This window comes from Rhipicephalus microplus, chromosome 4 (genome assembly GCF_043290135.1).
Source record: "Rhipicephalus microplus isolate Deutch F79 chromosome 4, USDA_Rmic, whole genome shotgun sequence".
In the NCBI taxonomy this organism is placed as follows: Eukaryota; Metazoa; Arthropoda; class Arachnida; order Ixodida; family Ixodidae; genus Rhipicephalus; species Rhipicephalus microplus.
Genome location: NC_134703.1, coordinates 125,544,157 through 125,561,111, shown reverse-complemented (window position 1 = coordinate 125,561,111; position 16,955 = coordinate 125,544,157). Strand labels below are relative to the sequence as shown.

General features: G+C 42.5%; 1 protein-coding gene across 1 annotated transcript in view; it reads left to right on the top strand.

Moving 5' to 3' along the window:
- The window catches only part of Tbcd (tubulin folding cofactor D), an 87,309-nt gene that overhangs the window by 57,658 nt on the left and 12,696 nt on the right, over positions 1 to 16,955 (top strand). The window contains exons 12-14 of the mRNA XM_037423409.2: positions 3,436 to 3,722; positions 13,337 to 13,488; positions 14,158 to 14,353. Of these exons, the coding sequence (XP_037279306.2) occupies positions 3,436 to 3,722; positions 13,337 to 13,488; positions 14,158 to 14,353 (635 nt within the window). The remainder of the gene's footprint in view (positions 1 to 3,435; positions 3,723 to 13,336; positions 13,489 to 14,157; positions 14,354 to 16,955) is intronic.

Sequence of the window (16,955 nt, the reverse complement as noted above, 5' to 3'; positions counted from 1 at the left end):
TATCACGATACAATACTAGATACTTCAGCATGAAGTATTTGATGTGCAGATACAAGGTACTACCATAATGATTGTTTCCAATATGATACCTCCCAATTGTATTTGAATGGTAGTCTAACTGCACCAATTGTGCCATATTGCTACTCTTCCATATCCCTGCGCCTTGCTCTGCACATTCGAGTACAGCTTGTGCCAATTGCCCCAAGTTCACTAGTCCACCTGCTTGCACGTTACTGGATTGTTTGTGGCCATATTCTCGGTCTGGTGGCAAACACAGCTAGAGCTTTTTGGTAATGCCACCAATGCCCTCTTCTCCTTTCATCCCAGCGATTATTTTGACTATATATCCAGCCTAAGCAAAGTCTCTGTGCTGTCGTGTGCTTCTCCATGGTTGAAAGGGTAACATTCTGTAATACTCTATTATTTATTAGGGAACTGGTAACAATACGTAGAGAAGTGACCTTTTTTTTTTAGGCGAGTCACTCCACGTGCCGTAATGTAGCCACTCTGGCCAAGCAGCAACAGCTATAGGCTCTGCGCTGTAGCGTCTCCATGCAAGCGAAGATTTAGCCATCAGAAAGTTTGTTCAATACTTTGCAAAAGAAGTGAATGCCTCTGAATATAGATAGCTGTGGAACATTTTTTAGCATGCCTATCGTAATTCTAAGCCTGAATTGAACGTAGAGTGTGTCTAACACATCTGCTCGCACGCGTCCATGCTGCCACCTTATCCATGCGTTTGTTGCGCATGTTAATTGCAAAACTGATGTGACACTATGTCAAGGCAGCCCACGTAGAAACTGAGCCGCGCAGTTGGTCATAAATAAAAAACAGTGTCATGAATTCTTAACGATGTTGGAATAATTAGCATTGTCATTAATAGACAATAGACGTCTATGAAGTTTCCCCGGCCTGCAAATCTGCCCATTTGAATCCCCCGCATTTGTTGAAAACTATAATTGTGAGCGTGCTCAGTGCAGCCCCGTTTCTTCGCAGATTACACATTGATTAACATTCCGCCACACTGCCGCAGGAATCTCTAGCTATTCGCGTATTACGTAACCCTGCAATGCGGTAGCTTAAGTCCAGAGTGCAATGCAAAACTGCAAGTTAATGGGGAAGAAACTGGATGTAGACGCATTAGTCTTCAGCACTTGCGGAACCCAAAAACATCTTTTCTGCTCCCCATCTTAACACCGCTTTCAATGGCTTATTTAAGGTGATGTGTTTGCGGGAAAGGACGGTGTTTAGCTGGGAGCCCTGCCCTCTTCCACCTCCAAAATAACGGGTCGCACTGCTTCCACCTAACTAGTCAGTTACCCTCTGTTATCTGGCCTGTTTATGGGATCCTATGTTTATTCCCTAACTCTGTAAGTAGCACGAGGACTCGCTCTCGCCAGTCGCATCTTGACACCAGTGGGAAATTTGTGAACTCAAGGTTTCGCTGAAGCCAATGTTCCGGCAAGTGGAGCAGTCTTCCTCTGGACTGTCTCGAAGTAAAGCATTCCTCCCCTTTATGCTTTTGTTGATCACTGTCCCACCCCCTCCGTACCTGTTCATTTTGTAACAGTTTAATTGTTTAGAAGAATTGCTGAACCTCTGGAAGACCGGAACCAAATAAGGGCTTGAAAATGAAAGGCGAATCTAGTCGGTGTGCATGCCTTTTAAAAATTGTTTAGTATGACGGATTATCACTCACAGTTAGGTGGGGTGACTATTGAGTGCACTATCTATGCAAGCAATTCAAAACAGCATGTTCTCATTCGCAGTGAGTCCTAATTGTACTGCTGGTTTACTGTGTAGGATTTTTTTTCTATTTGACCTTATGACACCTGCCATTCCCAGAAACCGTATGTGCCATGCTTGCGTTGTCACAAATTGCTTACTTCAACGTACACCTTGTGCTTTACAGTGAAGCCAGATGGTGATACTCATTTGTGCGAAGAACTTGATTAATGGTTGCACTCTGCATGTTCGCATCGGCTGCTCATTTACCTTGCAGAAGCATTTCCTGTATGAACGCCAATGTGAACATTCTCCCAAAATTTTGACATGTTCTGCTCCAAATTGTCTTAAATTCCGTTTTAGCTGCTCCAAACATGCTCTAAGGCACAGTTCCTCCTGCTCCAAGTGTGCTCCAAAACAGACTTTTTTAAGCTCTAAAAATTGCTACAAATCATGAACTAGCTGGACCATGACTGTAAGATACCTTGATACATTTGCAACTTCGTTAGTGAAGATTTATGTAAGCAGCAAATGTGTAGGCACCAAAATGTCTGCTGAAAATTTATTAATTGCAAACGCATTTGTTTTAAAGGGTCAGTAAACAGACTCCGACTTTTTTATTTTTACACCCCCCAAACAAGCTCGCCAATTCATGCAGCAGACTGTGGCAATCACATTTCTCAAATAATTCAGCACGGCGCGCTGCGCAGACCCTTCATTTCGAGAAACAATTCCCTTGCCTTTTTTCTTCTGAACAATCCAGTGACGCAAACTTGCCCTTGGGCAACTTGACGTACTACTGAGCTTGTCTATTGGTCCTCTATCCAACGAAATAGCGTATTGGCCCTGTAATGATGCAGTTTTGGCCGCACAATACGCATTTCAACAGTTTCGTAGAGCCCAAGACTACTGGGAGCAGCGGTATTGTCACAAAAAAAGCCTCCTAAGTAAAGAGTTGCCTCGCGAGTCACTACTTTACCGCTAAGGGAAGGGTGCTCCTTGAATCATGCTTCCTCCCCGCACTGCTGTGATACGTGGTTATGCGGCCAAAATCCTACTCTGTCAGAGTCACGATGATGGGCTATACCTTTCTGTGATGAAGAAGGGTGGCAAGGCCGCTTGAAAATTTGAAACCTGCTGAAACAGATGTTCTAGCTCCTGTAACTTCCTTATTTTAACACGTATTCACAAAGTTCTTGCGGCAGCATGTTCAGATAGCAAAAGTGCATTAATTTCTTTTTGTTACAATTTTTGGACCTTGGGTTTGTATACTGGGTCTTAATCATTCTATTTGGACAGCATTTAGAGCACCTAAATAATTCTCAAGGACACCTGGTTGTCCAACTAGGCACAGGTCACATAATATGCATGGTTCATAGGATCGTCAGGTTGGATGGTGTGTGCACCATCCTACCTTGGAGGCCATGCTCGGATTCTACTCTAGTCCTCAGCAAACCAAGTTCTACACGATTTCTAGCAAATGACAATGTGATGCTGGTAATTAAAAATATATATATATTTTCAGTTTCTGTATGGAAAACACTTTTGCTCCATTTTTGTTTGAATTTTGCTGATATTCTAAATACAAGACTGTGTTGACGTTGCCGTATATCTACTCTAATACTAAATTAGGCTTCCTACTCAGTTCAACCTTTTTCAGCAGTTTGCTTTTGGGACTCTCACCTCAGATACCTTGCATTTTCATTCCAGGATTTCTGCCAAGGTTTGTTTGCAGGAAATACTGCGAAGAAATTCTCGCCGGACTCATGGTCAAGGCAACAAGAAAGGGTTCGGAATACATCGACTCCAAAACCGAGGCCGTGCTCTCCTTGGCGCGTGTTTGTGTCACAGCTGGAGTCGAGGAAGGAGGCGTAACTTTGTCCCAAATTGAAGCCGTACTTGACATCTTAACGCAAGGGATAGATGACTACACGCACTGTCCGAAAAGGGGAGATGCAGGAGCAAACGTCAGGAGGGCCTGCATGATGGCATTTAAGGTCAGTGAAGAGGCTTACAATGGCGCAGTTGCTGCTGCTCGCGCAGTGCATGTGCCCGAGTGCAATATTAATAGACATTTGTAGTCTACCAATAGCGTGATAGCGGATGTTAAGAGAATAGCGTTACCGTGCAGCAAACGTTCGTTGTGGACGTGGTTTCAGGGGAGCCACTGGTGGTTTATGTGTTCCAGCTGGGATGGTGGCGCCACCTATCGGAGGGTTGAGAAGTAAGAACAGAGAAATGGAAAAGTAAAGGAGAATGTCTGCCTGTGTCATCACGCAAAACATTAAGTTTATTTTAGTAATATTAAAAGTAAATAAATATGAACCACGCACCGAATGCGAAAACATTTATGTTGCCGATGTGTTTACATCGATATTGTAGTTAGGCCTAGACGCGTTCGAAATGGGAAGATATCTCAAAAGCTACGGCAACTTATCTGTAATACTAGGTCATCAAAGCTAACTAAAGGTAAGCAAAGCCACTTTAAACAGTCGTTCGCTGCAAACAAAGTGAATCTTTCAACAACTACGCCAAACTCACTTCGAAGTGGGCGTCCGAGAGCGCCGCCATGTTGTACGTACACCTACGCTACCACGGTAATGTTAAATCTGAAAAATAGCACGCATACAGTAAGTGGCACAGGTAACATACGTATCTGCGCACGTGTACTTCGATCCCGCTGTCGCGGTACGCCCAGTATCCTGGTAAGCCCAGTATACTATAACTGTATGATGACTCCGGCTCGGGTACCAACAGAGATTTTCAGTCATAGCCATGTGAAGCCAGTGGTTAATGAAGTAGAGGAAAGCATAGGGGAGGTTTTTATATGTTAAATATTCAATCTAGGTGTTAAAACTATAAGTGCAATTATATTTAAGAAAATGAACAGAAAACCAGCTTGCCTTCAGTTTTTCTTTACCGTGATATGTACACCTCAATTGACAGCTGCAATTATTACTCCTTGTGTACTCCCATTGATTCATTCTTTCTTGGCTTCATTAGGTTGTGCCTAAAAAAAATGAATGACTACTGAAGAAGACAAAAAGGATCACGTTGTGTTCGCTCAGTGGGTATAGTGCTCGACCAATGACCCAAAGGGCTGCCTCAATCCCAGCTGCAGAGATTGCATTTCAGCGGAGGTGCAAGAGGCCTGTGTATTGTGCTATGTCTATGTGCAATGAGTAACAAACCCCCCCCTTGTTTTTGCAGTTATGCGGATCCCTGCGCTACGGCATCTCTCGTAGCCTAAGTGCATTTGAGACATTAAACCCGATTAGTAGAGCTGTGAAAATAACAAAACTTTGGTTGAAAAAAGCGAATTCGAACATGAAAGCTTGAATGCTAGTCGAATATAACATTTTTCGTATACTATGAAGCGAAATTACAGCAAAAAAAAATGTTGCAGGGGATCGCTCAGCGTATTCTCATGAAGTAAAAACATGAAAGCTTACGGCTATGCTTGTGAAGTGCTGGAAGGGTGGTGCCAAGTGGTGTTTCCCCAGTTGCTTTGTAAAGAATGAGGCAATGCAGATGATGAATTGTGTTTGTGCATGTGATTTGGTGCAATCAAAGTGTTGTCACCACGCAGGTTTAGTGGTTACAGTGCTTGACGGCTTAACTTAAGGGTGCGGGATCAAATTACAGCTGCAGCAGTCGCATTTCAATGGAGGCGAAGTGGTAGACGCTCGTGTGCATAGATTTCGCCTTTCCAGATGGTCGGAATTCCCAGAGCCCTTCACTACAGCATTCCTCACAATCATGTTGTGGTTTCAGAATGCAAAACTCCGACAATGATCATGTTGTAAGCAAAGTGGTATCGACAACACTTCACACATGAAAGGAACTGATGTTCTTTGCTCGACCTCTCTTCCTCCTTCAATTTCTCAGGTAGCCCATCTGATGTGGCAGACTGATGATGTGCAGCAGGGCAGTTGGTTATGGTTCTCGAAATTTTATGGCAGCGAAAACCCCCTCTACCCCCTTTTTTTTTAAAAATCTGATGGATTTTCTTGCGACTTTGTGCTATAGACTGGTGCTTGTCCATATCTCAATCTTAACCCAAATGGGCCTCCGCCCACTGCTACCCAGGCATGCTGGTTCGGAGAGCAGGACAAATTTTTCAGCAACTAAGAGGCTTTATTTAGGAGAAATTCGTACGGATTTTCTTCTTGCTTTGTTCAGTAATGGGTACTTATCACTTTTCCTTTCTTTACCCTTCTGCCACCTTGCGGAATTTCACGGAACTAATTTGCAGTAGCCCATTTGGGTCGTTGCCTTATAAAAGTGGGCAATACATTTATATTTTACACCAGCACTATCTCGGTTGTTGTCCAATGAAAGCGTGCAGTACATTTATCATATTTGCACTAGCACGCGCTTTCTGTACTGAATGATCACGCTCCTCATGGTAGTGTCGGTGCTCGAGCAGCAATTGCGATGTTTGATCACAAGTGTGCACTTCTGAGCGCTGGTGCATGTTTGATCTCAACAGGCATCAGTAGCTGGCTTGTATACTTTTGTACAAACTCTGTTCTCACGGCTCACTTCGCATTGAGATGGGAGACCGCACGAAAACTGCTTCAATACCTGGAAAGGTTGTATTCCCTTGCACTAATGTTTGGCAGGCTTGAAGGGACTTTAAAGTGTAACAGTGACTTAGTTTTAGGTTGGTAAAGGGTACTCTGAGAACACTAATGTCGTAACTTTCATCATCATAAGTTTATTACTGTAGGTTATGTTTTACGAATGCTATAATGCGGTTAGGATACTCTTACTAACATCTGGCGATGTTGAGCATAGCCCAGGTCCCCACTCTGACTCTGATGCTCACTCCAGCAGCAACGAACTTTTAAAAAGGATACTTAAATAGTAGGTAAAAACAAATAAAACATTAAAAGACTTGGTCGTCAACGTTAGAAAGGTAGAAGCAGCTGATGATAGCATGGAGACCAGGCTCGCTGCAATTGAAAATGAAATGGTGACATTGAAAAAACATGAAGACAGAATAGCCACGTTGGAAAAAAACCACGTCGACATGGGAAAGCTAATTCATGATTTAAGGGGGCACATGGGTCTTGAAAGCGAAAAAAATAGCGAAAAAAACGATTTTTCAATTTTGTTGGTACTGCATTCAGGACATCTTCCTGCATGTTCTCACAAAATTCTAGGCTTGTAGAATGTTCAGTTCTGCCAGGAGAGAATATTTACTTCGCGAACTATCAGCTTTCACTCACGGAAAATGCCATAACTGTCGATGCAGAGAGAAAGAGGGGGTCTTCAGTAGCCTTTCAGGCAGCTGCTAAGCAGAGGCAGAGGGGAAAGCCACACCCAGATTATTCTCCAGGAGCCTTCTGAGCCACTGGCAGTTGTAATTGTGCTCATCCAGAAGATAAAGAGCTTTTTTTCACATGGTCATTAGTTTTTTCCATTTTTCTCAGAACACTTTTTTGGGTTGTCTCCGCTTTTGTGGGGGGCTGTTGTTATCCTTCTAATCACCCAATTCTGATAGGATTTTTTTTTAATCTGATAGCTAGGCTTCCAAAGAGTGCAAAATGCCTATAGTACAATGTTTCTTCACCGGGAAAAATTTTGAAAATCTGGGCACACGATAGACAGCAAATGCATGTTTCACGTTTAATGTTTCAACTTTCGTAATTTGGGATAAAATAAGTGTAGAAACATGAAATTATGCTTCTTGCATTCATTGAGCATTCAGGAATACACAAATGTAACATTTAGCTTTCTTATTAAAGTACATTTATTGCCAGTCATCCCAGAAGTAAAAAACAGAAAAAACTGTATAATTATTTTCTGCATAAGACACACAAAAACCAGTTGTATATTTGTAATCAGCACATTAAATTACTTATTACCCGCAAGTTTCATTACTCTAGCAGCAGTAGCAATAGATGTTTCACACAAGGCCCATGTGCTCCCTTAACTGTGAAGCTTGAAGCTTGATGACTTAGAGAATAGGAGTCGATTCAACGACTTGGTCATTTATGGCATCGCGGAGGAACATGAGGAGGATGTGAAATCACTTGAACACACTGTGTTACGTAGTATCTTCAAGGAGATATTGGGCCTTGAAATTAAACTCGTTCAACGTATCCACAGAATAGGCACACGAAGCGAAGATCGAACTCACCTGGTCATTATACGGCTATTTGATTATTCTGAGAAATCCGAAATTCTCTCCAGCTGCCTGAAATTCAAAGGCACTTCCTTTTCTATTTCTGAAGATTTTTCTAAGAGAATAAGGGAACTGAGAGCAAGATTCTGGCAATCTTCTGCAAGCAAAAGAGCAAGAGGCGCTAAAGTAAAGTTAATGTTTGACAAAGTAAAAGTTGACAGAAAATTATTTGCTTGGGATTCGATAAAAAATGCTAGACGTGGACTAAAGCAAAGCGTCCATTCCACTCGGACGGCCCACATAATTTCATCTAAGCATGGAAAACGCAATACAAACAACATGAATTGTCAGCCAACTACAAAAACTATCGGAATTTTGTCTTTGAATGCCCGGTACATTGTAAATAAATTCAGTCAACTATCACCTAGAACACTTTATCTTGTCGCATCAACCACACATTTTAGTGATAACTGAAACACGGCTACATTCAGGAGTGCGAGATTCTGAAGTAGTTCTCCCTTCCTACTGGCTGTTTCGTAAGAGTTGAGAATCAGGAGGAGGAGGGGTAGCAGTAGCAATTAAAAGTGATTTAAAATGTTCAGTGTTAGACGATATTCCAGGCCACGAAAGCTTATAGTGCAGAATCAGATGCTATAATAAGAGCATAATCTTGGAGGGCGTGTACAGGCCCCTGAATGCTGAGGCTGAATATCTTGAAAAGATGCACGACTATCTTCCGAGACACACGAATTTAAGGTCGAAAATTATTCTTGCAGGGGATTACAAATTACCTGGGATAAATTGGAATACTCTTTCACATGACGGACGGGAAGCACGTAGTTTGGATTCACTACTCTATACCGCATTTAGTTTTTTTGCTAGACCAATTGGTGACTGAAGATCCTCGAATAAGTTTGTCTTCATCGTCGCTCCTGGACCTAGTCTTTGTAAGCAGTACGCTACATGGATGCATTGTGTCTACGGAAAGTGGCATTTCAGATCACAAATTGATCATCTTGTCCGCTATCAACAGCCCGACACCACTAGAAACCACTACCCTTATTCATTACAGATTATGCGCGTGCAGACGACCCTGCCGTGTTTGGCTTCCTAGAGACTAACATTGTGTCCATCAACGAAATGACGTATGTGAACGAACTATGGTTTTCAAATGCATCGTGTCTTCTTGTGAAGAAAATTTTGTCCCACAAAAGAAAAAAACGTATCGACCGCGAATACCCTTGGTTACTCGGGAAATAATACACATGAAAAGAAAAATAAAGCGTCGATGGAAAAAAGACAGAAACACGAAAACCTACAACCTTATCTCGACTCTGCACCAGAAAATTGCAGATGCTAAGTCGCGCTTCCATAACGTCACATTATCATCATTCATGGAACGCAGCCCTCACAAATTTTGGTGTCATTTGGCTGATCAACGTGAAACAATTTCACAAATAAAAGTATGTGATTGCATTCTTTCTAAACCAGAAGGTATTGCAAATGAGCTAAACTTGTTTTTTCAATCTGTTTTCATGAAATCGTCCTCCAAAGCGCCGCTTGAACAATATGTGTTGGGAATGCCCATGCCGGAATTGACCATAAGTGAAGAAGCCATATTTTCTTTTCTAGAAAAACTGGATCTGAAGAAATCGCCTGGGCACGACAATATTACAAACTCGTTTCTATACCGATGTGCCATGTGGATAGCTAAATACTTGCATAAAATATTTATCACCGCTCTTGATACAGCGATGCTACCAGACGACTGGCGCAGTGCTAACATAATTCCAATCCAAAAATATGGCTCGAAATTGGAATAAAATAACTATAATTCAGTTTCATTAACGAGCACTTGTTGCAGATTATTAGAACATATATTCTTTAAAGCCATAATACTCCACTTAGAAAACAACAAACTACTTTGCAGTCAACAACATGGATATGGATTTAGATCAGGGCTTTCTACTGTGACACAACTCGCTGAATTAACAGATGAAATTGCTAATGCAATTAATGATGGAGATCAAATCGATGCAACTTTTTTAGAATTTTTCAAAGCATCCGATGTCTTTCCAAATCAAGATCAACTTACAAAATTATTAGCATTTGCTATAGACCGTAACATTATTTCTTGGATCTCCAGTCTTCTGACAAATCGAACGCAAAGCGTGTTCATTGGAAAACAAGCTTCCCAACAGCTTCAGGTCTACTCAGGGGTCCTGCAAAGGTCCGTTCTTGCCCCCATTCTATTTCTTATGTATATTAATGGTATTTAGTTCTGTATTCAAGGAATTGTACAAGTGCGGCTTTTTGCAGACAATTGTGTAGTATACACAGTAGCATGTCATCTAAGAGATCAAATACAACTGAATAATTCACTGCAATCTATCTGTTCCTGGTGCAATACATGGGCCATGAGACTTAACGCATCAAAAACCAAGTGCATTACATTCACCAACAAGAAAAACCCAATGAATTCCAATTATACCCTTGGTAACACCGCACTCGTGAAATGTCATCAGATAAAATACTTGGGCCTTATCCTCACATCTCATCTCAATTGAGAACCTCACATCTCTTTCATCTCTCAGACTGCCGAACGCAAACTATCTATTTTACGAAGGAAGCTACGTAACACCCCACCGCATGTAAAAATAAATGCCTACAAAACACTTGTTAGACCCTCATTAGAGTATGCTGATTTGATCTGGAGCCCTTATCAAAAACACCCAATTGATAAAATTGAACCAATTCAAAAACTAGCCAACAGATTCATATACTCAGAGTATTCTAGACAAGTGCAGCGTCTCTGAACTATTAGCGAAAGCAAACCTTGAAAATATTTCACAACAAAGAATAGTCTCCAAACTTAAATTCATTTATCTCCTGTCCCATCATTATTTCGAAATTCCGAAGTCACGTTATTTACGTCATCCTTTTCTGCACTCATCGAGAACTAACCACAATAAGGCCATCAGACCACCTTCAAGCTGCATTAATATTTACAAATGTTCACTGTTCCCCTCGACAATCGCTCAATGAAACATGTTACCAGAGAGTGTTGTGAATTGCATTACTGTGGAATCATTTGTTGCAGAGGTGCGCGCCATTCATTTCTGTTCGTAATTGTGACTTTCTTTTTTTTCTTTAAAACTCTTTATTTTGTACTCTGCAATCATTCCTGCAAAGGCTGATTGAGCCTGCAGTATGCTTAAATAAAAAAATTAATAAATAAAAAATCAAGGTTGAAGTTTTATCTTTCAATTTTGAGTCGAAATCTCCGCACATCACGTCACGAATTTCAAAACATATTTTTCGTATTTCGAACGGAATTCTCTGAAACTTGGTATGTTAGGTCCATAGTTCCCCCAGATGACAAACTATTTCATTTTTACCGATTAGGAACTGCATAAAATGTGGCAGACACCGTCAAAATTTTCTACGTCGTGGTGCTTGGCGAGGAAATCTCAAGGCGGTGTCTCCACCCGCATTTCTTTTTCGCGCGTTTGCTCGCTGACCAAGCGTCGTATCGCGGTAAGAGTAGCATTTTTGGGAGTGTAGAATTGTACTTTACTAATACACAAAAGGTTGGTTTTTTTTTAAGAGATTGGACACTCAAGATATTGCTGCTAGCCTTACTTCCAATCGAATTTGTTCTTATCACATTCACTGCTTTGATCTTGCAGGAGAACTTGGGATCCAATTTGTTGCTATTATTGCATTCATTGCTTTGATCTTGGAAAGAAACTTTTTTGATTGTTTGTATGTGATAGAGTTGTCTGAGATGTCATCCTGATGCGGTCTTGTGTGGCTGCCATTTTGCCTTCATTCTTTTCGAAAGCTCATATCCGCCGTGGTGGTGTTGTGGTTGTGGCACTTGACTGCTGATTCGCTGGCTGCTGAAGTCATGAGATCGAATCTCCTTAAATTTAGGTGCACGCGGAAGCGTGGAGGCTTACAAAGAAGGTTCAGCTTAAATTATGGACGACGCAGCGAGCGATGGAAAAGAAAATGATAGGTGTAACCTTAGGAAACAAGAAGAGAGCAGAGTGAGTCAGGGAAAAAACTGCTTTTAAGGATATCATAGTAGAAATCAAGAAAAAGAAAATGGACACGGGCGGAGGACGTAGCACTTAGGTAAGTCATTGAGGGTAACTGACTGGATACCCAGAGAAGGCAAACACATGAAGGGGAGACAGGAATTTAGCTCGGCCGATTAGATTTAAAAGTTGCGGGTATAACGTTTGTCCTGCAGTAGGTGTAGTCAGGCTGCTGCTGCTGCTGCTGCTGCTGCTGCTGCTGCTGATGATGATGATGTGTGTAAAAACACCTGATGGTCAAAATTTTTGGAGCACTGCACTGCTGTGAAACTCGTAACTATATCATGATTTTGGGATGTAAGACCCCAACAAGAACATTTCGTTGTTTATCTGCAACGGCAGCGCCGCAATCACTCAAAAGTTGAAATCATAGCGTGACTATCTATACATTTTCAGAAAAGACAGAATACCTGTTGTATCAAATTGTTGGATCAGGCAAGTTCAATTCCACAGTTAACGTTTATGCCATAAAAAGTTATTTCTATATAATACGTAGGATATGCACTAATCGGCTGGCATCGGATGACCCACTATGGTTTCAGCGAACATTGAATTTATTCAATTCTGTGAGACTCAGTCGGAGATTTATTGCAGCTATGTTTTAGTTTTAGTGTCTTTAAAGCAAGTGATAATAAAGAGGTTTGGAAAGAATGCGATTGCGAGCATATGTGAGAAGTTGACGAAACTGTGTTGCCGAAATGTAAGGGCTGCTCAGTGTATCATGCAGCAATGATCCAAAGAAAGCACGCAAACAAGTCACGACTTGTCTCTGCGTGCAGCTCGTTGCTTGCCTTGCGCGCAAATTTTTTTTAAATGAGCAGTTCCACGTCCTTGCGTAAGCATTTCATGTTTTTTGAGATTGCAGTGACACGGCACGACTTCAGAATGGTGTACAGGAAGCTTTTGGAATGATGACAGGGTTGGCATTATGAAGACGTCACCATTAGTAGCACATGCTTTGCCAAGAATGTGCATGCAGCGGGATCCAATCCCGGCTTTGGCAGCTGCATTTCCGATGGAGGCGGAAATGTCGTAGGCCCGTGTGCTCAGATTTGGGTGCGCGTTAAAGAACCCTAGGTGGTCAAAATTTCCGGAGCCCTCTACTACGGCGTCTCTCATAATCATATGGTGGTTTTGGGTTTTTGAACCCCACAAATCAATCAAGAATGTGCATGCAGATGCGTGTGGCTGCTTTAACGGGCTAGCTCACAGCCTTCAACATTTTAGTTGGCCCACAAGGGCAGTGCACAACAGTGGCAGCATGTATGAAAACTTTTAGTTGCTTTATCTATAGCAATTCTCAATTTTCTTGTGCTCGTTATTGCTTTTACTTCTGTTCTGAACACAGCTAATTCTTTAATTATGTGCATTGCAGGAGCTGATCTGCTACCTTGCATCAGTGGCACCCAGTTCTATTCCTGAAGCACCGGTCAAAACTTTGGTGTGTGCCTTAGCTCAGCAGAGTGTGGAGCCTGTGGATAACGTGTGCCGCCTGGCGATAACGACTTTCATTGAACTGCTGTACAAGTAAGACTACACACCGCACTAGTAATTAGTTTTCATGAACAATACATATATAGGTGTCGCATCTATTTTTATCCAAGGGCTAAAAATACAATACTAGAGGCAGGCTAGTGAAATCAGTTGCATACTGCTGACAGCCATCTTGTTCACTGCAAATAAGTTTTTTGTTTTACAATTAATCAATTTGTTAGTTATGATGACCTGACTAACTCACTTAATGTTGGCTTTAGGCAAGAAATGAGACTCGCAAAGTTTGAGAGCGTCTTCAAAAACCTCCATTGCATTATTGTGATAAAGGAAGTCTCGCGTGTACCGTTATATCCAAGCTGCAAAGAAAACCCGGGAAATACGAAAAAATAAAAACGACAGCGTAACTAGTGCATTCGTGCACCGCGAACGTGCTGCTCTCACCTGTGGTTTGAGCGAATGAAATCAGCTGTAGCTGCAGCTCGCCATGATCCCTCGCAGCGGTGGGCTGATAAATAATCGGTGGTTTTTCGGGCTGCGCTGAATACAAGTCACGCGCCAGCTGACTCGCAACAGACCCAAAAAAGTCACCACCTAATTAATGGCCGACCACTGCAAGGAATGGTAGGGCAACGTGTAAGTGTTCCAGGTGGGAGATTGCACTCTGTCCTTTTGGGCTCAAACAACTTGTTTCGGTCATTGCAGCGTGCCCGAGATACCGTACATTCCCCAACTAGATGAAGCACGCAAGATCCTGCCAGCCGACCTGGCAAGCATTATCAACCTTCGGCAAGCCAAGGAGACGTTCCCCTACTGGAGCCGGATGCTTATGCTCGACTCGTACCGTCAGTCTCTGCTGAAGGGCTTCCTCGTCAGTGTTGGCGGCATGTCTGAGCAATTTGTAAGTTATTCGGGTGAAGGCGCTAATTTTCTTAGTCATAGCAGTGTATGCGTATGAGGGAGAGAATCAAAGAGGCCACGCATTCCTGCTAGTATTAAGGCTACAAAAAATTTGTGCGCACGGTGCAGCAGTGAAATGTGGGAAAATTGACCAAAGGAGAGCGACTGATATTGATTTTCAACTATTGTGTTTTAGGGGATGACGTAGACTTCGTGAACGAGCACTGCTATTGTGTTTTGAAACATGTGGTTGTAGTTGGATTAAACCAGGCAAAATATTCATATTCGCATTGTAATTAGAGATATGTCGACAGTATATTTTAGGTTCTAAGCAAATTCGAAGCGAATAGTAATTTGTTTTAGTAACTTTAGTAGAGTAGTGAGGTTAGCGTATATATCTTGTACTTTAAAAAAAAGTGAGCGTATTCATCCTAACCCAACTAACCTGCATAATATATTTAAAAGTAAGAACAAGGCGCATGGAAGTGTCTTCTGTTTTTCTTTTTTCAAGTGAAGTGAAAACAGCTTTACATTGTAGCAAGATATCAATTTCATTAGGATGCTACTGATAAGTGGTGAAATACATTATAATTCAGAAATTTACTGCACTTAGTGCATATAGGCCCATATAACAAGCTTTCAAACTTGACTTACACGTTACTTAAACTAAACTGTAAAAAAAGTTATTTGAGGTGCAGGTATACATAGAATACATAGAACTGTGGCTTTGCAAAAGTGCACATCCGTTTGGTAATGGATGGATTCATGGCATGGCACTCCTTGGTACAGTGAAACCTGTTCTACAGGGGCATTACATGCACTCAAGTATACATGTAACTCGTTTTTTAGAAACTTCGAATAAGGAAAATTTGTGGCAAAGCGAATTCGAATATTGAAATATTTGCTCGAATATTTGAAATGTGTGAATATTCGCCCATTTCTAATTAGCTAATGTGGGCCCATTTCGGTGGAAGTTGTTGTCGAAGAATGAAGTCATGATTCGTGCTATAGGAATTGTTTCAAGTTCGGCGTCTTTTTTAAAAAAAAACCTCTCATTGACGCTGTACTAGACTGCTCACTTGTCCCACGGTCCACGAATAGTAAGCTTGTCCATGTTAAGTGGCTGAGCTGCAGTGGAGATTTCCAGCTTTTCATATCTTGAAGCAGGTGTCATACAGAACACACTGCATTACCATAATGACATGGTTAAATGTTATCAAAGCGTGAGAGGTTGCGGCAGCAGCGTACCCCAGTGCTGTAAGTTGAAAAGTGGCATCAGTTCAAACGAGGGTCAAGCTTCAGCTTTGGCTGGCTGGTCTGTTAAAGGGTCCCTGCAACACTTTTTGAGCATGGTCTGAAAACGCTGCCGATCGGTAGTAGAGGTCCTCGAGAACAAACGATCCAAATATAAGAGCGCAGCACGCGGCCTGGCATTCACAATAAATTATCAGAGTCAACTAAAAGTTGCTTTCTTTTCTCTCGAGAAATGACGAAAGATGCTCAAAAATTGTGCGTAGAAGGCCATCTATCAGCCGTGGGCTGATTTGGACATGGCACGCTCTGTCGTTACAGAGATATTCGCGGGAGGCCTTGACTTGTCCACGCGTGCGCACGCGATCACATGAAAAAAGGCGTGTATTTTAAGAAGAAAAAAGAAGTGGCCAAGGTCACGATGTGTACGTAACGTATTTTCTTTGCTTCTGCCATCTCTCCCTGCTTAACCTCCAGCACTTTTGCCGGGGCGAGAGGAGAGAGCACGTGCCCCGCAGGGGCGTCTGCGCAAGCAGGCGTTTGGTGTGTAGCGACACCACGGACCCGAGCTAACGGGGGAGTTTCTACTCCCTCCCACGCCTAGCCGTGCATGGCTTTGCTGTGTCCGGGGAAAAGGGGATCCTGGGGGTTGAGGCGACGTCGGGTGATTCGACCATTAAGGCCCCCCGGCAGAGGCAACACACCCCTTTGGCCCCGGCTTCATGTAGACGGCACCCCTGGGCTAACCCACCTAGGGGAAATCGGCAGTCGCCTTTTCCTATCTCTCTCTACCTACATCTTCGTCTTTGTCTCTCACCTTTTATCTGTCCTGTCATCTTCTCTTTTCCGTTTACTTCCAAATTTTCTGGCGTCAAGGGTTAACCCTGTGTAGTTACCCAACCTTGGGTAGTTATATTCAGTTATAGCGGCGATGCATTGCTGGCGTCTCCAAGTGTTCACTATTCAACCTTGTAGCGTCCCCTTGTTGGGCTCGGTTGTGGGTGGCCACCATCGCCGCCGAACTGTACACAATCTGTATGGCCAACTTTTTCCCCCTCTCCCTGATTGCCACCCCAAAAGGTGGCGCACTGAAGAACCATTTCTTTTTTCCAAACTGAAGCAGTCCTTTCCCAAGTTTCATGTCGTCCATAGCCAAAAAGAGAACAAAACAGTCCGAGCAATTTCATCTTTTCTTGTCTCGAAAACGCTCACCGAAGCAATCGGCCCAGGATACCGTGTAACGAAGTTGGGAAGAGGCGACGTCCTTGTGGAGGTTCGCGACAAGCTCCAATAGGACAATTTACTCAAACTGGTAGCGTTTGGGGATGTCCCAGTCTCAGTGGCCCCACACA